This window comes from Chrysemys picta, chromosome 22, assembly GCF_011386835.1.
Source record: "Chrysemys picta bellii isolate R12L10 chromosome 22, ASM1138683v2, whole genome shotgun sequence".
In the NCBI taxonomy this organism is placed as follows: Eukaryota; Metazoa; Chordata; order Testudines; family Emydidae; genus Chrysemys; species Chrysemys picta.
Window position 1 is genome coordinate 5,711,499 of NC_088812.1, and position 23,902 is coordinate 5,735,400.

The following is a 23,902-nucleotide window of genomic DNA, read 5'->3' on the forward strand; positions in this document are numbered from 1 at the left end:
GATCACAGTCCTCTACATCAACCTTTTGCATATTTGCAGATTATCATCATGTCCCACCTCAGCCTTCTCTTCTCTGGAAAAAAACATGCTCAATTCTTTCAACCTTTCCTCACAGGACATGTTTTCTAAACCTCTGTCATTTCTGTTGCTCTCCTCTGAACTCCGTACAATTTGTCCTCATCCTTCTTGAAGCGCTGCACCCAAACCTGGACACGGTTCTCCAGCACTGAGTAGAGAACAGTCACCTCCCATCTCTGACCCACTCCACTCCTGGTCAAGGTGATCCAGGTGCAGCGGGAGCCGGAGATTGTCGCCAGCATGGCCAAAGGTGTGGTCCAACCGCCCCAGCGGGGGCAGAGCCTGGGGACCAAGGAGCCCTACTCCAGCATCCAGGCCCTTTTGCTGGGGGAGTTGGGGACACTTGGTGGTGGAGATGGCCTTCCCCATCCATGCCGCCGCACCCCACCCTCCCCCTTCCATGGCATCAAGAAGATCAGCATTGTGGCCAAGACCCGCATGGAGGATACAGGCCCGGGCAGTGGAGCCTTACCAGGTAGGGCCCAGCGCACGCATCGGGGGGAGCCCCATGGCTTTCCTCCACCATCAGGCTAGGTAGCTCCCTGCCACCTGTTCAGTTCTGGGGTGAGGATTATTGGGGGCAGAGCTAATTGGAGGGGAAAGGCCTCAAGTTGGTGACCTCCGTGACATAATTGTAGCTTTAACCAGGAGAAAACTCCTACCCTAGAATATATTGGGCAGTATCCTTGCTGTGTGAAAGTCCAACAAATTCTCCTTTAACCTGCCTTTTCCCTTTCCCTCCCCTGCACCCCACTCACAGATGCTGTACTTGGTCGGTGAAGGCCCAGAGTTCAGAGCATTCATGTGAGTTCAAGTCCTGCCAGAGGGGTGGAAGGTGGGGAGATGGCGTCGAGAAATGCCTCAGATGCTGCTGCCACCACCACGTATAAAACTGAGGTCTTCTCTGAACTACAGACCTATATTGGTATAACTACATTGCACAGGGGGGGTTAAAAATCCACACACCTCTGCCCCCTGTGCGACTTAGTTATACCAACCTGATCTCCTGTGTAGACACGGCTATGTTAGCAAGAGAGCCTCGGTGCAGCTGTGCAGATGCATTGTGTTAAGCGTAGACGTGCCCTAAGTCTCAGTGGCTAGACCTGGTTCTCAGTGATTTCAGCTCTAGTGATTATTTAACAAAACAAAGACTCTCCAGTGTATCTAATCAGCTCTGTCTATAAACACTTGTCCCGACTCCCTTTCTCCCTCACTGTCACGGGAATTTGGCATCCCTATCCCCCTGCTTAGCGAGTGAGGTTCAGGAGACCGCGTCAATCAGGGCAGGTGAAGCACAGTTCTGCTGCCCTTTCCTCACACAACCAGAGTGACAACACGCCATTCCCCTGCATCCCTACTAAAGTGATTTGTAACCAAACACCCGCCAAAAGCGATCACTTTGGCAAAGCAGTTCCCTCCGCTGAGTTCCTAGGCAGAGTAGGGTGTTTATGCAAACACCATCTGCTCCTGAAGTCTGTTTCCCCAGCTCATCACTCCACATCAGCAGGTTTGTATAATTTTGGTGGTGCCCAGAATGGGTCCAAGTCCCCCCTCACACACACCTGCCTTGTAAGCCAGTATATAACTTTTAAAATAATGTCAAAATGGACTGGAAACAGTAAGTGTTTAACAGTTTCCCCATATTGCACAATGTGGGGTGTGTGAATGGATGGGGATGTGGGGTCTGGGGATGAGGGGTTAGGGTGTGGGAGGGGGCTCAGGGCTAGGGCAGAGGGTTGGGTGTGGGGGTAAGGGCTCTGGCTGGGGGTGAGGGCTTTTGGGTGGGGATGATGGGTTTGGGGTGTGGGAGGTAGCTCAGGGCTAGGATAGAGGGTTGGGGTGTGGGAGAATGAGGGTTCTGGCTGGGGCTGGGGATGAGGAGTTTGGGGTGTGAGAGGGGACTCAGGGCTAGGGCAGAGGGTTGGGGTGCAAAGGTGAGGGCTGCATGGTGGGGCCAGGGATGAGGGGTTTGCAGTGCAGGAGGGTGCTCAGAGGGCGTGCTGCTGCATAGAACAATATGACACCTCACAGATGCCATAGCACGGCAAGCATGGACCCCACTCAGCTGTACACTGTTGTTGTGAGCATTGAAAACACCTCATGCCTTATCCTGCAGTATTTGCAGAGCTGAAGCAGGAACGGCCATGTAGAACAATCTGATGCCACACAAGCAGTCCTGCCGTAAGCCATGGACCGGATCAAATCGTAGATCATGGCGACAGTTGCGCATCAACTTGACACGGTGAAGCACCGCTTCTGGGCCTGGAAAACAAGCCCTGACTGGTGAGATCGCATCGTTATGCAGTATGGGATGACGAGCCGGGACTACAGAACTTTTGAATGTGTAAGGCCTTTTTCATTGAACTGTGTGAAGAGATTTCCCAAGCCCTGAAGCACAGCAATACCAAAATGAGACCTACTCTGACAGTTGAGAAGCGAGTGGCGGTAGCTCTGTGAAAGCTTGCAAGGCAAGACTGCTACCGGTCAGTGGGGAATCAATTAAGAGTGGGTAAATCTACTGTGGGGTCTGCTGTGATCCAAGTTGCCAGGGCAATCAATAGACTTCTGCTAAGAAGGGTAGTGACTCTGGGAAATGTGCAGGATATAGTGGATGGTTTTGTTGCAATGGGGTTCCCTAACTGTGGTGGGGTGATGGATGGAACACATATCAATATCTTGGCACCAGATCACCTTGCCAAAGAGAACATAAACCGAAAGGGATACTTCTCAATGGGGTTGCTAGTGCTGGTGGATCACAAGGGACGTTTCACTGAGATCAATGTGGAATGGTCGGGAATTGTACATGACACCCGCATCTTTAGGAACTCCGGTCTCTTCAGAAAGCTGCAAGCAGGAACTTTCTTCCAAGACTGCAAAATAACTGTTGTTGATGTTGAAATACCAATCGTTGTCCTTGGAGACCCAGGCTACCCCTTGCTCCCATGGCTCATGAAGCCGTACACAGGCAGCCTGGACAGCAGTAAGGAGCAGTTCCACCATAGGCTGAGCAAGTGCAGAATGGTGGTGGAATGTGTCTTTGGACATTTAAAAGCCCGCTGGTGTAGTTTGCTTACTAGGTTAGACCCCAGTGAAAGCAATATTCCCATTGTTGTTGCTGCTTGCTCCGTGCTCCATGATATCTGTGAAACAAAGGGAGAAAAGTTTCTGGTGGGGTGGGGGGTGGAGGTAGATCGCCTGGCAGCCAATTTTGAGCAGCCAGACACCAGGGCAATAAGAAGAGCACATCGAGACACACTGCGTCTCTGTGAGGCTTTGAAAACTAGTTTCATCCATGACCCACAGGGATGTGAAGTTTATGTGTGTTGTTTCTTACCAAGCTGCCCCCTTCATTGCATATCCTCCCCTGTCAACTACACCCCCACTCACCACAGTGTGCTGAGCGAATAAAGAGCCTTTTCAACTCAATCCATTCATTTTTATTCTGCTCACAAACACTGATGAGAGACAGCAAAGAAAAGTAAAGATAAACTGGGGCTAAGGGGCCTATAACACTGTGGGTGGGGGGGCGAAACAAGGACAGGTGGCTTACAATTCATACTGCAATAATAACCAAAGCTGTGGGAATAGGCACCTTCTTTTCCTTCTACCCTCCCCTGAAATTGAGTAAAGGGGATACCTGAGTTTCCCCTCTCTGCCCGCCGCACCCACATCCTAGGATGTCTAGGGGAGGAGGATGTGGAACTTGGCGATGGGGGCAGCAGGTTCAACATAGGGTGCAGCGGGACTCTAGCATCCAGCTATCTTTCTTGAACCTCAACCAGATGCCTCAACATGTCTATTTGCTCCCTCATAATCTGCACCATCTTGTCTTACTTATCACACTCGTGTTCCCTACATGCTTTCCTGTCCTCACGGCCATTGTGCAGACGCTCCAACAGTACAATCCTCTATGCACTGAGCTCAGTCTTGTCACTCTTGAAGGCACGCATTAACTCATTGAACATGTCCTCTCGAGTCTTCTTTTCCACCTTCTAATCTGGGAAAGTCACTGTCCCGGTGTGGAGGATGCACCCACAGACAAGGTTTCAGCTCAAAAGAACGCAGAGCACAAGGGTAGCATTGACAGTGCAGACATTGTTTGAGGTGCAAGGTTAAATCTTTTCAGATAAGAAACAGCCCTCAAAGTTTTTGTAGATACAGACTAACACGGCTACCCCCTGATACTTGAGCCCTCAATGCACTTCCCCACAAGCCATAACATAAGCAGAACTGCTGGGTACTGCAGGAGGCGCTTTGCTGCCACAGCCAGGGTGAGTAAGCCCACAAAGCAGGGGTGGGAGGATTTGTGCTGTAGCTTTTCAGACGCCTGGGATCAATGGTTCCAATCTTAGCACAGCCCCTGTTCCCATAGCAACCTGGATGGTGCTTGAGGACAGGCACCAATGTCAAGCCCCGCACAAACAATTTGCTTGTTAAAGAAGCAGCATTGGGTTGGGGTGGGAAGGAACAGGAAGCGTGTCCCCCCTCCCTTTTTTTTGGAAATGCTGGCTGCAGCATGCGGTGATCCCATCCAACCACAAAGGATATTCCCAGGAAAGCATGGTTGTGTTACCCAGATTTCACCAAACAGGGGCGGATTACTTGCTTAATTGCTTGTGGCTTAAGGACTGGTACTTATAAATTCCCCTGTTTCCCCTAGGTAACTATTAAATTAATGGAACATTCTATCTCCTAGAACTGGAAAGGACCTTGAAAGGTCATTGAGTCCAGCCCCCTGCCTTCACTAGCAGGACCAAGTACTGATTTTGCCCCAGATCCCCAAGTGGCCCCCTCAAGGATTGAACTCACAACCCTGGGTTTAGCAGGCCAATGCTCAAACCACTGAGCTATCCCTCCCCCCTCAACTATATGTGATATCACTCTCCTGAGGGTAACAGAAGTGAAAAGACAGCAGATGCTGCAAGCATCTGGTTACTTAGCTAGTCCTTATGCTGCAATGCTGTGTGCTGCAATGATGCAGAAGAGTTAATACTGGAGTGGCATAGGAAAGTGTCCTACCATGGTGGACAAAATAAGGCATCCCTTCCCAGAAACCTTCTTCAAAGGATTGCAGAGTACCTCCATGAGAGCTTTCTAAAAATATCCATGGAGGATTCCTGGTCCATTACCAGGCACATAAAAAGTCATTTTCAGAGATCACCCTCTGAGTAGCTTGACTGGCTGCCACTAACTATTATCCCAATTTTTTAATTCAGATTAAACATTAAACATAATAGCATTTAACCCTACAGTTTGATTGAAAATATGTACTCAGGACAGTGTACTCACCAGAGATCAGTTGGCTTAACTTCTGTACTCGGAAAGATAATGGATCAATTAATGAAGCAATTAATTTGCAAACATCTAGAATAAGGTGATAAGTAACAGTCAGAATGGATTTGTCAAGAATAAAATGTGACAAAACCAACCTGATAGCTTTCTTTGACAGGGTAACAAGTCTTGTGGATGGGGGGAAGTGGTAGATGTGGTATATCTTGACTTTAGTAAGGCTTTTAATGCTGTCAGACATGATCTTCTTATAAACACACTAGGGAAATGCAACCTAGATGTAGCTACTTTAAGGTGGGTACAAAACTGGTTGGAAAACCATTCCCAGAGAGTAGTTATCAGTGATTCACAGTCTAGCTGAAAGGGCATAATGAGTGGGGTCCTTCAGGGATCAGTTCTGAGTCCAGTTCTGTTAAAAATCTTCATCAACGATTTAGATAATGGCATACAGAGTACACTTATGAAGTTTGTGGATGATACCAAGCTGGGAGGACTTGAAAGTTCTTTGGAGGATAGGATTAAAATTCAAAATGATCTGGACACAGTAGAGAAAAGGTCTGAAGTAAACAGGGTGAAGCACAATAAGAACAAATGCAAAGTACTCCACTTAGGAAGGAACAATTGGTTGTACAAATACAAACTGGGAAATGACTGCCTAGGAAGGAGTACCGCAGAAAGGGATCTGGGGGTCATAGTGGACCACAAGTTAAATGTGAGTCAACAGTGTAACACTGTTGCAAAAAAAGCAAACATCATTCTGGGATGTATTAGCAGGAGTATTGTAAGCAAGACACAAGAAATAATTTTTCTGTTCTACTCTGAGCTGATTAGGCCTCAACTGGAGTATTATGTCCAGTTCTGGGCATCACATTTCAGGAAAGATGTGGACAAACTGGAAAAAGTCCAGAAAAGAGCAACAAAATGTTTAAAGGTCTAAAAATGACCTATGAAGGAAGATTTAAAAAAATTGGGTTTGTTTAGTCCAGAAAAGAGAAGGCTGAGAGGGGACATGATAACAGTTTTCAAGTACATAAAAGGTTGTTACTCGGAGGAGGGAGAAAACTTGTTGGGGGAGAAGAAGAGGCGGGAGCCAGGCTTCTCCCCGGCTTCTTTCCCCAGCGTGCTACATTCTCCCCCCCCCCCCCCCGCCTGCCTCCTGTCAGCTGGATCAACTCCTTGCCAGCAGGGGGGTGGAGGAGGAGCGAGCCCTCTGGAGAGGAGGAGGAGAAGAGGCGGAGGTGAGGCCTTGGGGAAGGGGCTGGAATTGGAGCATATATCCCCTCCAGCCCCCTGCGTGCTCGCTTAATGAGTTGGAAAGATCATTAAGTGGTCCGTCAAGACCCTCCGTGATTTTCAAGTGGTCTGTGGAAAAATAAGTTAGACTACAAGAACTATCAAGGTACCTCACTTTATTTTCATTTACTTGCTATTACACTACAGTGGAGTCACCTCTTACATGGGGGTTAGGTTCTAAAGTCACCGCGTAAAAGGAAAATCGCATATAGTGAAAATTACCATAAAGTACAGTACACACTAGAACAGGGGTCTTCAACGTATGGCACGCATGCCAAAGGTGGCACGCAAGCCAATTTTTTTTTTAATGGCAGGCTGAGGGTCCTGTCTTCCGCTGAGCCTGCTGCCGGCCTGGGGTTCTGTTCACTCAGCTGGCAGCGCGCTGAGCAGGGCCAGCAGTGGGCCGGCAGTGGGCCAGCTCCTGCCAGCTGGGGTCCCAGCCGCCAGCTCCGCTCAGCCTGTTGGGGTCATAGCCAGCTCCGCTCAGCCTCTTGCCGGCCTGGGTGAACGGTCTGGGGTTCCATTCCCAGGGGTCCGTCCACTGGCCTGGGGTTCCGTTCACCCAGGCTGGCAGGAGGCTGAGTGGAGCCGGTGCTGGGACCCCAGCTGGCAGCAGGCTGGCAGCAGGCTGAGGTCCCGGCCGCCGGCCCTGCTCAGCCCACTGACGATCTGGGGTTCTGGCTGCTGGCCCCTTGCCAGCCAGGGTCTCGGCCACCGGCCCAGCTCAGCTTCCTGCCAGCCTAGGTGAATGGCAGGAGGCTGAGCGGAGTGGCCGGCTGGGACCCCGGCTGGCAGCTGAGTGAACGGAACCCCAGCCCGGCAGCAGGTTCAGTGGTGGCCGAGACCCGCAGCCTGCCATTAAAAAAAAAAATCAGCTTGCGTGCCGCCTTTGGCATGCGTGCCGTAGGTTGAGGACCCCTGTTCTAGTGTAGACAGTGTATACCATGTATACTGTGTGTACTGTAGTTTATGGTAATTTTCACTATCCGCGATTTTCCTCTTACGCGCTGACCTTAGAACCTAACCCCCGCGTAAGATGTGACTCCACTGTATTCATTTTTGAAAATGTATAATAAGCGATGCTTTGGAGGGGGTGCGGTGCGCAAGGTCGAAGTTTCACCTAGGGTGCAAAATATCCTTGCACCGGCCCTGATACTGTGTCAGCTGATCCCCACAGTCTCCAACCTATCTGGGCAGTACAGCAGACATGGCCCTGCCCACTAGCTCCTCTCCACTCCCTAGCCCCCCACCACTTGCCCCCCTCTTTAAGGCTTAGCCCTCTTACTTTTAAAAATGATTGCTTGTCCCTCTCCCCCCCTCAGGCTTTTCTGGTAGCCCTGTTGCCAGGTATCCAGCTTTAGACTGGAAACTCCAGTAGAAAATGGGACCGGAGTGTCCGGTTAGCAGGGCTGACTGGAAACTAAATGTCCGGTTATAGGAGTAACCACAATAGCCTCCGCTCCTCCCACTCCCAACACCCACCCCAGAGGGCTGGAAGAGAACCTGTCCTGCTGCTGCGGGAGGAGGGGCAACTCAGTGCAGACAGAGACAAAGAGAATGGGCTAGAACCAGGTAGGTACCCGCTCTATGTGTGCAGGGGCGGGGGGGATCCTGTTTACCCCCTCCCCAGCCTTGCTGCACTTGCAGTTTAAACCTGACCCCTCCCTTGCTCCAGAGACCAACCCTAGCTCCTGCCCCACTGTGCTTTTACCCCCAGCCCCTTTTACAATTATTCCCCAGGGGGCCCCACAAATATGTTTGGTGCTGGGCCCACAAAAAGTTAATCCAGCCCTGGATAGGACAAGAAGCAATGGGCCTAAATCGCAGCAAGGGAGGTTTAGGTTGGACATTAGGAAAAACTTCCGAACTGTCAGGGTGGTTAAACCCTGGAATAAATTGCCTAGGGCAGCTGTGGAATCTCCCTCATTGGAGATTTTTAAGAACAATTTAGACAAACACCTTTCAGGGATGGTCTAGATCAGAGGTTCTCAGACTGGCGGTTGGGACCCCTCAGGGGGTCGTGAGATTATTACATGGGGGGTTGCGAGCTGTCAGAGTCCACTCTAAACCCCGCTTTCCCTCCAGCATTTATAAGGGTGTTAAATATATAAAAAGGAGTTTTTAATTTATTTGGGTGTCACACTCAGACGCTTGCGATGTGAAAAGGATCACCACTGGTCTAGATAAAAAATAGTCTTACCATGAGTACATGAGACTGGACTAGATGACCAATGAAGGTCCCTTCCAGTCCTAAGATTCTATGATTGTGGGATAATTTTGGCGGAGTCTCCACACCCGAGTCTGGTGACATGGAGCTGAAATGCATCCACACCTCAAAATGTCTGGGCTCTGATTTACATCACAGTGGGACTTGGACTCTGACCCACCCCCAGCAGGCTTGGCAGCCCTGAGTGAAACTAACTTCTTTGTGGACAGAAGTGGGGCACAGGGCCGCCTGGGGGGGGCAAGTGGGACAATTTGCCCCAGGCCCCCCAGAGACCCCCACTAGAATATAGTATTCTATAGTATTGCAACATTTTTTTTATGGAACGGGCCCCCAAAATTGCTTTGCCCCAGGCCCCCTGAATCCTCTGGGCAGGCCTGGTGGGGCTTGGTCTTAAGCCCGAGTCAGAGCCCTGGCTTAGTATGCTGTGTAGACGTACCATAGGGGTCTACCCTCAGACAGGACCGGATTTCCAGTTAGGCACAGTAACCATGTGCCTAGGGGTGCCGGCATTCTAGGGGCGCCTTACCTCTCTAAACCTGTGTGCAACATGTAGATCAGCTGTAGGCGGGGTGGGGCGGGGGGGGCGTTGAAGATGCTGTATCTAGGAGCACGTAAGGTGTAAATCCAACCCTGTCCTCCCAGGCTTGAGATGCTGTTTGATAATCACCTTTGTGTTGTCTGGCGAAGTGTCAGTCTTGAGGCATTTATGACACTGGGCCATTTTAAAGTTACAAACTGATGCGGAAACACCCCTCAGGCGCCTGAGTCACTTCGATTCTAAGTAAAAAGCTTGTACGTTTTTTCACTGCAGCTTCCATTGCTGTTGCTCAGTCTGTCGCTTTGGGCCAAGTTACGTCCCCTTCTGCCAGCAATCGGCTTTGAATTCCCCCATTGGTTTGTGGTGTTACTAATCTGCCCTGCAGCACATAGGACATTTCCAACCGAGCGCTAGTCAGCTAATAGTTTTAGCTCTTCCACATACACAGCTACGGTTTCACCTCCTCACTCTGCCGTGACACTTGCAATGTTCTACGGTAACGCTTGGCTGTGGTGTCTGTGCTTGCTCTGTTCAGATCTCTTGCAGGTCTTCTGAAGTTTTACCTCCAGCTTCCTGGGAATGCAACAAACTCCTTAAGAGGGAGGAGGTTTTACTTAATCAGCCCCTGAGGCATATCAAGGGTTCAACTGCAAAGAATGCAAAGCACAAGGGTAGCATTGACAGTGCAGACATTGTTTGAGGTGCAAGGTTAAACCTATTTGTCTTTTATTTATAATCTCATTTGCAAGGAAATTACTGGCTCCGGCTTCCCATAGATTAATGCCAAGCCTCACTTTCTACAGGAAACTCTTCAATTTTCCCATCACTCATCAGTCTTACATTTTACCTCATCACCAATGTTGGAAAGTGACTGCTCGGTGCAACCAAAATAAGTGCTCAAGAGTGCCCGCTGGGAACACGATGCTTCACTTAACCGCATCCTCACAGAATGTGTGTGTGTATAGGCACCAACTCCATGGGTGCTCAGCACCCCCTGGGAGCCCCGTGGATCAGCATCTCCCCCTCCCTCCCAGAGCCCCCCGCCCGCTGTGATCAGCTGTTCAGTGGCATGCAGGAGGTGCTTGGGGGAGGGGGCAGAGAGGGGCAGGAAGGGGTGTGAGGTGCTGGGGGGAGGAGTGTGGGTGGGAAAAGGTGGGGCGGGGTGGGCGTTTGGGGGAGGATGAGCATCCGCCCCCCCCCCAGGAACTGAGGAAGTCGGTGCCTGTGTGTGTGTGTGTGTGAATTCCAATGGGGGGTGGTAGTGTGGTATTGTGTGTGGGGGGGGGGGATCCCACTGACTAAAACAGGAAGTAAGTGGCACAGGATAGCACAGGCTGAGCTAGCAATCCAAGACAGAATAGGGCTAGGTTCCATCCCATAACATTCTGGGAAACTCTGCCACACCACTTTACTACACTCCCGCCGCCTGCCCCAAAGGGATGGGGCAGAGCCTTGGGTCCCCCTGTCCCGCCCCCAGGAGTAGCAGCAGGATCCCTTTACTCCCGCAGAGCTGGCAGTAGGACCCTCCCCATATTTACCTCGGCAGCCTGGGTGTCTTGCAGGGGGAGGAGCAGGCATGCTGAGCTCTTACCCTCCTGCCCCATTGCACAAAACCCCCTGTGGGGGAAGGGGGGGCTGGCAGAGCCCCTGCTACAGGGCTCAGAGTTGATGCCCCAGTGAGAAGCTCAGTGCAGCCTAAATTTGGCCTCCAGGATCTCTCTCCCATCCTTCCCTATGTGACTGGTACCTACATGTATCACGATTCCCTGTCTCTTCCAGGGTGTGGTGGACCACAAATGGAATGTGAGTCTACAGTGTGATGCTGTTGAAAAAAGGCAAATGTCATTCTGGGATGTATTAACAGGAGTGGGGTGGGTCAGACATAGGAGGTGACTGTTCTCCTCTATTTGTTGCAGGAGAATCATGTCCAGTTTTGGGTGCTGCCCTTCAAGAAAGATGAGGACAAATTTTACTCAAGAGTCTGGAGGAGAGCAACACAAATGATCAGAGGATTAGAAAACACGACCTGTGAGGAAAGGTTGAAAGAACGGAGCATGTTTTGTCCAGAGAAGAGACAGCTGAGGGGGGACATGATAACAATTCGCAAGTATGCAAAAGGTTGTTATAAAGAGGACTGTGATCAATTGGTGCCCATGTCCACCAAGGGTGGGACAAGAAGGAATTGGCTTAGTTAGCAGCAAGGAAGATTTAAGTTAGACATTAATAAAAACTTTCTAACTCTTAGGATGGTTCATCACAGGAACAGGTGACCTAGGGAGGCTGTGGAATCCCTGTTAGTGGGGAGGAGGGTGAGGGGCGGGAGTTAAGAACAGGCTGGACAAACACCTGTCAGGGATGGTCTAGGTGCACTTGGTCCTGCCTCAGTGCATGGGAATGGATTGTTTGACCTCCTGATGTCCCTTGCAACTCCACATTTCTGTGATTCCATGAAGTACTGCTAAGCCCTCTGCACTGTGGTTAGTTTCCCCTTAGGTACTCAGCAAAGTAAATGATTATGGGGCTGGGAGAAGTGGTAGGGCAGAAGGAAGGAGAGCAGGGCATGCTAAGAAAGGGGTGCTTCTCTGGGTGCGATACTGTTGGTTGATATGATCAAACAGAACATGAGTCGACTTGGCTTCCTGTCTAATTTCTCCAAGATAAGGAGGCTGCAAAGCTCAGAATCTTCAGAACTCGACCTGTCCTGACAGCATCTGAGCCACCATGGGAACCCGAGGTGACATGTATCCATTGGGTGAGTGGAACAAAGTCCATGGGTTGAACTCGGGTGGGGCTAGGAGATTCCAGAGGGGTCCACGGGTCTGTCTGCACTGGGGCTGGAAAGTGAACGTTCCAGCTCAAGAAGACAGTTGCGATAGCTCTCATCTAGTTAGAAACAGAAGTGTCGCTGCGCTGGTGGCAGAGGCTGGTAGCTCTCAGTGCATAGCTGTGGTCTTGGATGGGATCGTAGTCGGGGCAGGGAGCCTCTCCTCTTACTTGCCCAACTGCAGCCAGCTGGGTCAGAGCAAGCCCAGGTATGTCTCCCTGAACTAAAATTTACACCTAGGCATACGCTACATTGGTGTCACGTGCAATTTCAACTGCTCCCTCCAATGCTCACGTTGCACCTGCTGAGACTCCATCCAGATTCACTGAAACACCCTTAGATTTACTGGGCCAGATTCCCGGGGCTGGCTGAGATGGGCTCATCTGAGATGGGCTCACTAGGAGACCAGAGCATGGAGAGGTCAAAGATGGTGTCAGGGCTGAATCCCCACTCTGGCACCTCGAGTGGGGATCAGGGGGGACCCACCCCCCAGCATTTACTGGTGGTGCGGCTGGGAGTCAGCAGAGTGGAGCAATCTGGGGCTGGGTCGCTCCAATCCCCACCGACCAGTGAGTGCAGGGCACGCCCGACTCGTGTTGCCGTCCCCCCGGGATGTAGCTCAGCTACAATTTGGTGCCCCAAATTTCCTGGTGTCCTACGGAGCTGTGTAGTTTGTGTATGGGTAAAGATGGGCCTGCTTGCCACTCCAGGCTTGTATTACACTCTCAAGGTTACAGCTTTCCTCTGACCTTGGCTTGGTAAACGGCTACCACCACACAAATGCAAAAAAAAAAAACCCTTTGAACCCAGGAAGGAGAACTTGGGAATTCCTCCTTGTGGATTACCCTCAAGCCCTTTCACCCCTCCCTCCCCCTGGGGAACAGCTGAGAAAGAAAACAAAGGAAATTACCTGTGGCTATCAGCTAATCAAACAACACACACAAACCTCCTAGGACACCAAAAATCCAATCCTGTTCTTAAAAAAGGTCAATTTTATTAAAAACAAACAGGAAAAAACTACATCTGGGACTTAGGCTTTTTGGCTAAATCTTAAAATATACAATTACAAAAATGAAGCACCCAAAATAGCTTTCTTGGGGGTTCATCTTAAACGTTACAAGCAACCAAAAGCATCTGGGCTTAGCACAGAGGAGATCCACAAGCCAAAATAAACAGAAATAAACCTGATCGCATTTAGCTAAACATTCCTAATTTACTTACATATTTGCGGGGTTTCAAATAAGTAATTCTAAGTATGATCTGATGAATTTTCATACCTCGTTCAAACCTTACACAGCATTGCTGCTCCGTGTCTCCTTCTCCAGAAAACAACAGACAAAGGGAAAGTTTCTTTCCCAATTTTCAAAGTTCCAGCCTTCCCATTGGCTCTTTTGGTCAGGTGCCCACTTTTTTTTTTAACCTGGGGGACTTTTTTAAACTTTACAGGTAAAGCAAGTAGGGAACAGTTACCAAGAGGGATTTTACAGCTAACTGGCTGGCTGGGTGTCCATCAAAGAGAGCTCCCCCCCACCCACCACCTTCATTTATCACAGATGGCTTTCCCCCACTTTCACAGCTACTGAATCCCAGGGGATAACTGCAGATCCGTCTGGTCCCTGGTAGCAAAGCAGCCGAAAGCCTTCCCTGATTCATCCTCAACTGTCCGTAGCCCCAAGGGACCATTCCAGGAGTTGGCAATAGCCAGAGTGGAGGAGTACATTGGCCAGACCGCTCACCTCTGGGAATGCCCACTGTGCCTGGGGGCTGTAACATAGAGCCAGTGCACCAGGGGAATTTCCAGGTATCTGGTTGAGCCAGATTTCTGTAGGGGCACAAACCTGAGGTTCCGAAACATTACTACAGTAATAATCGTTCTTAATGAAAGAATTGTCTTCATTGGATTTACACCAGAATCACAGTGGGGTAAATAAGCAAAATGTGGTTCATAGACAGGGGACAGCTCTCTCTCTCTCTTTCTCTGTTTCTTATTTCTGTGTATAACATTTTTAAAATGCGTATTTATTTTTTATTTCTCTCAAGTATTTCTCCTCTTTGTCCTGTTCTCTTCTCTACCATCAGGCAGCACTCAAGTGTCAAGCATTAAGTTCCCAGGCTGGCAGAACGTAATGCTGTATGTGCCGCATTTGTGCCCGTCATGAGAGTTTCACACAGAACGTGTCTCTGCCATGAAGCTGACACAGGCTTGGCAGCTCTCGATGGGGTTATCGTCACTGTAATGAGGGGTGGGGACATTGGATCGGGGTCATTAGGACTAGCTGAATTGTTTAGGGGGGGGTTAAATCTATTTCTGAAGTGTTCACCAATATATGCCGGGCTAATATAATATACCACATGATCAATAGATATGATTCACATTACATATATTAATATGGATAGTATGTACTTAATGCATATAACATTATTTGTATATACACCTCTTGCAGTTACATGGCCTGGAATAGTAGCCTGTGTCTTCCTATAGTCTTATTCACCTATGCTAAGTATCCCATAACACCTTGCATGAGCCAGGAAAACTGTCAGGATCAGCACATGTGGGTGTTCTACTGTAGTAACAGGCAGGGAGTTACTCTCACTAGAATGTCCCAAAGATAAGGACAATATATATGGGACAAGCCTAGGAGGTGCCATCGTGCTTTTGGTACCTGGAATTCCTGTGTCCGGAACAAAGAGCTAAGCGGTTGTGACATTCCCCTCTGGTGTAATTTGGACCGGTGATCTTCTAGGTCACTCCAATCCTTGACTCTGGGAGCCAGTCTTACTCTGATCTGCTGTGAGAACCCCCACTCCTGGGCTGTTCACGCCCAGCCTCTGGCATGTAAGCTTCTCCTTGGATTGTGCAACTGAATGACATTAGCCAATATCTCCGGTCCCAGACACAACCCTAGGAACCTCCATCTAGCAGTGTTCAGTTATGTCCGCTGGACACTACAATCTTATATGGGTTCATCCATTCAATAAAGAAATTGATATGTACCAGGCTTGTTATCCCAAGGGGTGTCTCTGACATGCTTCAAACCAAACACACTGCTTCAGGTAGAATAAACAAACAACTTTATTAACTATAAAGATAGATTTTAAGTAATTGTAAGTCAAAGCATAACAAGTCAGATTTGGTCAAATGAAATGAAAGCAAAACACATTCTAAGGTGATCTTAACACTTTCAGTGCCTTTACAAACTTAGATGCTTCTCACCACAGGCCTGTGACCTGTCCATGACCTGTACTATAAACCCCTAACTAACACTTGGTCTGGGGAGCCACGGGTGCTCTGGTGGGGGTGGCCTGGGGGCGCTGCAGGTGCTGGGAGGAGGCAGCCCGGGGTGCAGCCTGGGAGGGGTGTCGCAGGTGCTGGGGGGGGGTGGTACATAGTCCGGGTTGGTGGGGGTGGCAGGAGCTGTCCTAGCAGCTCCAGCGGGGTGAAGGCCAGGGGGGTTCCGCGTGCTGCCCCTGCCATGAGCACCAGCTTCACAGCTCCCATTCGCTGGGAACCGCAGCCAATGGGAGCTGCGGGTTAAGTGTCTGCAAGCAGAGGCAGCACGCAGAGCTCCCCGGCCCCTCCATCTATGAGCTGCATGGACATGCCAGCCGCTTCCATGGAGCCCCTCCCCAAGGCAAGCACCGTCCTGCACACCAACCCCCTGCTCCAGCCCTGAGACCCTCCCACACCCAAACTACTGCTGCTGCTGGGGGGCTGGGAGGTGCGGTAGCCCAAGACTGCTCCAGCAGCGGCTGTCCAGGGCTAGTCACACCAGCTGCTGCAGAAGTCACGGAGGTCACAGAAAGTTACACCCCATATTCTTCATAGGATATTGGTTTGATATGAATATGCATAACAGATGTGCTCTGCGCAAGATGGGTCATGTGAGGTATCATTGGAAAGGTTATGATTTATTGAATATAAATATCCTATTTGTATGCATGTATCAATTCTGTATCAGAAGTTAGGAATATTGACTATGTAACAATTACAAGAGGGTTTACACCTGGGGAACATCCACCAGACCGTAGGCAATCAGCCTGGATGGGCCATTTAAGACGGACAATAGAACTTTGAAGATGCTAATCTCCCACCTTCCTGAGAAGCTTCCTGGGATGCTGCTTGGACACTGCAGGGTCATGTGATCATGTCACCTGATACTGGACTACTAATATTTTTCCTTTAATAGGAGCTGGGGATCAAACTAGGAAACGAAGGATTCCCGCCATATGTAAATCCTATTGAAGGCAGGGAAGTGAGTTAATCAGGTTTCATTCTTCACTGAATCCCTGCCCAGGATGACTGCTGGAAACCTCTTAGGCCCTGTCTACACTGGCAAGTTTCTGTGCAGTAAAGCAGCTTTCTGCGCTGTAACTCCCGAGGTTACACACCGCCAAGCCACTTAATGCGCAGAAACTGCGCAGTTGTAGCACTGTAAAAAAACCACCCCAAAGAGAGGTGTATGGCTTTCTGCACGGCCGTTCTGCCGCCGATAACAAAGAGGGAGGCTGGGCTCCCAGGGTCATCTCTGTGAAGTTTAAACACAACATTTTACAGAAGCAGTATGGTTTGCAACACAGAGAGCACTGTTAGAAAGTGGCCAAGAAGAACTAAGGAGGACTTTCTGCGTGATGTTATGATGCAGTCTGCCGCCGAGAAACAGGAATCACAGGAGTGGCGGGACAGCGAGAAGAGGGACCGAAGGAGAACGCAGCGCGCCAGAATGAAGCCACGGAGCGGCTCTTAAAGGTTATGGAGCGCCAAGCAGACACGCTCCAGGCGATACTAGCTCTTCAAACTGAGCAGCTCCGCGCCTGCCGTCCCCTGCAGCCGCTGTCGCAAAACCCTTTCCCGTACACCCCCCAGAGACCACCAACACACTCTTATCAACCTCCTGTCTCCAGTTTATACCAGTAGCATTCCACTGTTCCCGCCTCACACTGCGGACTCCCACTACCCAGTGCACTTAACACCCGTCCCTCTGCAGTTTGGTTCTGCTACAGTACAGTACCCGCTGCATTGTACTCCAAAGGAGAAGGTTGGATATGATCCCTGGACATACACAAATCTTTAGCTGTCCCAGGACCCCTCCTTCTCCTGGGACCTTCCCTTCCCCCATCCCCCCTCACTGCTAATGTTGTTTGCTTGTTTGACTCTCTCCTCCGGTTTTGGTTTTTTAATAAAAGAATTGTGTTGGTTTGAAAGCAATCTGTATTCTATTAATTGAAAGCAAAAAGAGCCCTCCAAAGCAACATACCATTTTGTTAAACCCACACATTGCATTGTCTGCACCCACCTCCTAGCATTACAAGCACTGCACTCCTGAGCATAGCAACAAATATTAGTGGCTTTTGGCTTCAAATTGCTGCCTCAAGGCATCCCTGAGCCTTATGGCCCCGCGCTGAACCCCTCTAGTAGCACTAGTCTCTGTCTGTTTAAACTCAGCCTCCAGGCACTGAGCCTCTGCGATCCAGCCCTGAGTGAAGCTTTCACCCTTCCCTTCACAAATCTTATTGATCATACAGCATGAGGCTATAAGTGTAGGAATATTGTCATCGGCCAGGTCCAGCTTCACATCGAGGCAGCACCAGCGGGCTTTTAAATGGCAAAAGCACACTCAACTGTTATTCTGTACTTGCTCAGCCTGTTGTTGTACCAATTCTTGCTGCTGTCAAGTTGCCCCGTGTATGGCTTCCTAAGCCACGGCATTGAAGTGTAGATGGGATCTCCCAGGGTCACAATGGGCATTTCAAATTCCCCTACGGTGATCTTCTGGTCTGGGAAGGAAGTCCCTACTTGCAGGTTCCTGAACAGGCCAGTGTTCCAAAAGATGCGTGCGTCATGCACCTTTCCAGACCAGCCTGCATTACTGTCTGTGAAATGCCCACAGTGATCCACAAGTGCCTGGAGAAACATTGAGAAATACCCATAGTGATTAATGTACTAAGTGGCTAGGTAGTCTGGTGCCAGAATTGGAATATGTGTGCCATCTATCGCCGCTCCCACCCCCCACTGCCGCAGTTAGGGAAGCCCATTTGTGCAAAGCCATCCACAATGTCACCCACATTGCCCAGAGTCACGGTCTTTCAGAGCAGGATGCGATTAATGGCCCTGCAGACTTCCGTCAACATGAATCCAATGGTCAACTTTCCCATTCTGAATTGGCTAGCGACCAATCGTTAGCAGTCTGGAGTAGCCAGATTCCACAGTGCAATCACCACACGCTTCTCCAATGGCAGGGCAGCTCTCATTCTCCTGTCCTTGCGCCGCAGGCTGGGGCGGCCTCATCAGATGGTCCCATGAATGTGATTTTCCTCATCAGAAAGTTCTACAGCCACTGTTCATCATCCCAGACGTGCATCATGATGTGATCCCACCACTCAGTGCTTGTTTCCCAATCCCAAAAGCAGCGTTCCGCTGTGGTCAGCACCTCCCTGGTGAAATCTGTTTCACACTCCTTTTGCCTTTGTAGTCTAAGGAATAACTCCACTGCCACTCGTGACGTGTTGACCAGAGAGAGCAGCATACTGATGAACAGTTCAGGATCCGTTCCTGCAGCACGAAGAGGCAGGATGTGCACTACACAAACCGTTGAAAGATGGCGCCAAATGCAGACAGAAGCACAGGGATTGCTGGGATGTGAAGCAGTGGAGTCCAGGAGAGCTGGTTGTGTTTAAAAAATCCTTATTGTGGTTGCAGGAACAAACCACCCCGATGTGTAGAAAGACTAGTAAATTTGGCAGGTGACCAGCTTGGCTTACCAATGAAATCCTTGCTGATCTTAAACACAAAAAAGACGTTTACAAGAAGTGGAAGATTGGACAAATGACCTGGGAGGAGTATAAAAATATTGCTCAGGCATGCAGGAGTCAAATCAGGAAGGCCAAATCACACTTGGAGTTGCAGCTAGCAAGAGATGTTAAGAGTAACAAGAAGGTTTTCTTCACATATGTTAGCAACAAGAAGAAAGTCAAAGAAAGAGTGGGCCCCTTACTGAATGAAGGAGGCAATCTAATTACAGAGGATATGGAAAAAGCTAATGTACTCAATGCTTTTTTTGCCTCTGTCTTCACAAACAAGGTCAGTTCCCAGACTGCTGCACTGGGCAGCACAGTATGGGGAGAAGATGACCAGCCCTCTGTGGAGAAAGAAGTGGTTCAGGACTATTTAGAAAAACTGGACAAGCACAAGTCCATGGGGCCGGATGCGCTACATCTGAGGGTGCTAAAGGAGTTGGTGGATGTGATTGCAGAGCCATTGGCCATTATCTTTGAAAACTCATGGTGATCGGGGAAGGTCCTGGATGATTGGGAAAAGGCTAATGTAGCGCCCATCTTTAAAAAAAGGAAAGAAGGAGGATCCGGGGAACTACAGGCCAGTCAGCCTCACCTCAGTCCCTGGAAAAATCATGGAGCAAGGTAGTCAAGGAATCAATTCTGAAGCACTAAGAGGAGAGGAAAGTGATCAGGAACAGTCAGCATGGATTCACCAAGGGGAAGTCGTGCCTGATTAACCTAATTGTTTTCTATGAGGAGATAACTGGGTCTGTGGATGAGGGGAAAGCAGTGGATGTGTTATTCCTTGTGTAACCCTTCTGCCCATCTAAGTTGGCAGCAACAAGGGGTTCTGTATCTAGGGGTTCCGTTTCAATAACGCAATGCAAAACCGGCTCGAGCCCCCACCCAGTGACCTGGACAATTACATACTACCCCCTGGGCGCCTCTAAGAGGCAATACTTCCCCTCTCGCAAGCACGGAGTCTGAGTGTAGCAGAAAATGTTTAATACCATGAGGTAAATTACATCAGTATTAAATTGAAAAAAAAAAACCACCACAAACAGGTTTCATAACACAAACCATGAGCAAAAGACCCACCCCAGCAAATTGGGCAGTGTCCTTTCCCTTTGGTTCTTGAATCCAGCAACCCAAAAATCACCCAGGGTCCCCAAAGTCCAACACCCTCAAAGTCTCTTGGATCCAGCAAGCCAGGAATCACCCAAAGTCCCAAAAGTCCAATAGCCCCCAAAGTCTCTGTCCCTGGTCAGTGCAGTCCTAGAGTAAAAGGGGGGCATGTAGGGTGTTAAGGGGCACCTTACATGATCCAAGGCAGACTGGCCGCCTCTCCGTGGGGTTCTGCTGCAGCCTTCACCATGAGCCAGTCCACTTCCTGCTATCCCACAAACTGCTCTGCTCTATGAGCCGCTCCAACCATCCCCACAAACGGCTCCACTCGCTGTTCCTTGGGCTGCTTCAACCGTCCCTGCAAGGCTCCACGCCGCTCGTTGCTCCACCAGCCGCTTAGCAATATAGCTTCAGGCTCCCTCACTAGTTAACACAGCACTCAGTGATCTCAGCTCTTAGTAACTTTGGCTCTTTTGTGATTTCAGCTCATAGTAGGGGAACCCCACTGCTGGTGCACCACTGGCCCAAAGTGAATTCAGCTCAGCAGCCTGTAACTAGACTCCTAATGGAATCAAAGTTAGCTCTGACAGTCAACAGTGGAGAGAGATATTGGTACAATTGGTGTTTTAAGCCCTCAGAGGGACCAATGGCATCAGGTACAAATACTCACCCCCATCCTTTCTCAACTCACTGGGTTTTGGAACCCATGACCCTTGTCTAGCGAGTGCTGCTTAGGTGATGGTGAGACCCTCTGTCATAAAACAGTTTCATTGTCCTTGATTCACATAATCAGGGTAACAACACTTTATTCCTCCTGTCCCAATAACAGAGAAACTCGGTATCCTACCCCATCCAAAGTAACCACTTTCAGTTGCTGTTGTTTCATGCCAGGCGGGTGGGTGTGCCTATGCAAACAAGATCAGCTCCTGGAGTTCTTTTCCACACTCGCCATAATTCACCACCAGATGTCAGGGTAGAGCTCATCCTGAATCTGCTTACACTTGACTTTAGCAAAGCTTTTGATACGGTCTCACAGAGTATTCTTGCCAGCAAGTTAAAGAAGTATGGGCTGGATGAATGGACTACAAGGTAGATAGAAAGCTGTCTAGATCATCAGGCTCAACAGGTAGTAATCAATGGCTCCATGTCTACTTGGCAGCTGGTATCAAGCAGAGTGCCCCAAGGGTCGGTCCTGGTTCAATATTTGTTGAATATTTTCATTAATGATCTGGAGGATGGCATGGACTGCACTCTCAGCATGCGTGCAGATGACACTAAACTGGAAGGAGTGGTAGATATGCTAGAGGGTAGGGATAGGATACAGAGGGACCTAGACAAATTAGAGGATTGGGCCAAAGGAATCCTGATGAGTTTCAACAAGGACAAGTGCAGAGTCCTGCACTTAGGATGGAAGAATCCCATTCACTGTTACAGACTAGGGACCGAGTGGCTAGGCAGCAGTTCTGCAGAAAAGCACCTAGGGGTTACAGTGGACAGGAAGCTGGATATGAGTCAACAGTGTGCCCTTGTTGCCAAGAAGGCTAATGGCATTTTCGGCTGTATAAGTAGGGGCATTGCCAGCAGATCGAGGGACGTGATAATTCAACTCTATTCAACATTGGTGAGGCCTCATCTCGAATACTGTGTCCATTTTCGGGGCCTCACACTACAAGAAGGATGTGGAAAAATTGGAAAGAGTCCAGCGGAGGGCAACAAAAATGATTAGGGGGCTGGAGCACATGACTTATGAGGAGAGGCTGAGAGAACTGGGATTGTTTAGTTTGCAGAAGAGAAGAATGAGGGGGGATTTGATAGCTGCTTTCAACTACCTAAAAGGGGGTTCCAAAGAGGATGGATCTAGACTGTTCTCAGTGGTACCAGATGACAGAACAAGGAGTAATGGTCTCAAGTTGCAGTGGGGGAGGTTTAGGTTGGATATTAGGAAAAACTTTTTCACTAGGAGGGTGGTGAAGGATAGGAATTTTGTTACCTAGGGAGGTGGTGGAATCTCCTTCCTTAGAGGTTTTTAAGGTCAGGCCTGACAAAGCCCTGGCTGGTATGATTTAGTTGGGGATTGGTCCTGCTTTGAGCAGGGGGTTGGACTAGATGACCTCCTGAGGTCCCTTCCAACCCTGATATTCTATGATTCTATGATTTTATGAATGCATCACGGGCCACTAGGACAGGATCCAGGATTTCCCCTGACCCTCTCTGCTTTCCCACAACTCTTAGTGGCAGAAGAGAAAGAGGTGGTCTGTGGGATAGCTGCCCAGAGTGCACCACTCCGAATACCGCTGCAAGTGCCGCAAGTGTGGACACGCTATTGCGCTGGCAGCTGACAGTGTGAACACACAACAGCCATTTCCATCACTTGGAGTCGAACAGACGGGCTGTCCTCTCTCAAGCTCTGTGCTAGCTCCATCCCCAGCTATGGGCTGGATGCAGGAATGCCTGGGACATTCTCTGGCCCGTGTAGTGCGAGAGGCTGGATCAGCCTGCTCCCTACCTGGCCTTAGAATCTCTGAATTAATGGCTCGGCCTTCGCTCCCCGGGAACTGTGATGCCATCATCTCCCTTGTCCTCCAAAGAGTCTTCCTGGGAGAGATCAACTGGAGCTGAATTTCAAAGCCGCGCCCCCTTTCTAGCTCCCTTCCTAGGAAAGCACAATGGGGTTCCACAGCCCGCTGTGCTTCCCCTTTCCACATCACCTCGGGCACTCAGCACACAGGTCCTTTATTGTCTGGTTCTTCGCACCAGTCTGTGGTTAATGACTCAGAGCAACACCAGCAGGAGGCGGCGGATCTGGGCTGATACCTGATTGAAAAGCAGATCAACAGCAGCCTGTGCTGTCTTTTCGCCCCATCCCCCCTCGGTGCTTCCCCTTTCCAAGGGGGTTTGTCCATTGCATAGACACACTGTGTGATCTTCGGCAAGTTATTACCCCTAGCTGTGCCTCAGTTTCCCCATCTGTAAAGTGGAGAGAATGCTCCTCCCTTTGCCTATTGCCATGAACATTTTGGGTCACAGACTGGCTCACTGTGTGTCTGTGCAGCACCGAGCATGATGTGGCCCTGATCTCAGTCACCTCTGGGCAGCACCAGTGAGTGCGGGCCAGGGGGCAGGGCTTGGGATAGTGGGTCTCTGGGGAAATTCATGGGGCAGCCCTGGGCAGAGGGGGCGCTGATTGGTGGTTATTATCTGCCCATGGTGCCTTATTCTGTCTCTTTGCCTTCCAGGGCTCTGCATCGCCCTGTGCCTGGGGGGCATCTTGGTCCAGAATAACGGCACACAAGGTAAGGCTGACTCCTCCTGGCTAAACTTCCCGAGCGCTCCCGGCTGCCCGGGGACTCCGGCCTCCGCCCCCTCCGGTCCCTTTCCCTTGTTGGAGGAGAGCAGAGTCAGGGGTCTGGTGAGCTGGGAGCAGCCCCTTGGCATGGGCGTCTTGGGGTGGGTTTATAGAGCACGGTGGGTGCATGCAGGGGAGAGGAGAAGGCCCCTGTGTAGCCCTCCCCTTCCCTTCCCAGCCCTGTGGCCAGCAGAGAATAGACACTGGGGCCCAGGGCTCTACACTGGGGGTGGATTGAGGGGCAGATCCCCTTTGTAGCCAGGGGCCGTGTTACTGACCAGCCCGAATCAAACCCCTGATGGCTCAGACATTAGAAGTGGCATTTGTAGGTGCCCTCCACCCCCCAAAATCGGTCTGAACTGAAACCTGGGACCCACGTGCCCAGCAGCGGGCGTTTGGGATCAGGAC

The 23,902-nt window shown here is 50.1% G+C and overlaps 1 protein-coding gene across 1 annotated transcript in view; it reads left to right on the forward strand.

Annotated features, from left to right (window-relative positions):
- Nucleotides 1–318: 318 nt before the first annotated feature.
- LOC101932503 (adhesion G protein-coupled receptor E2-like) overlaps nt 319–23,902 on the forward strand; it is a 62,379-nt gene continuing 38,795 nt past the window's right edge. Inside the window, exons 1-2 of the mRNA XM_065576465.1 lie at nt 319–553; nt 23,385–23,441. Coding sequence (XP_065432537.1) covers nt 319–553; nt 23,385–23,441 — 292 coding nt within the window. The remainder of the gene's footprint in view (nt 554–23,384; nt 23,442–23,902) is intronic.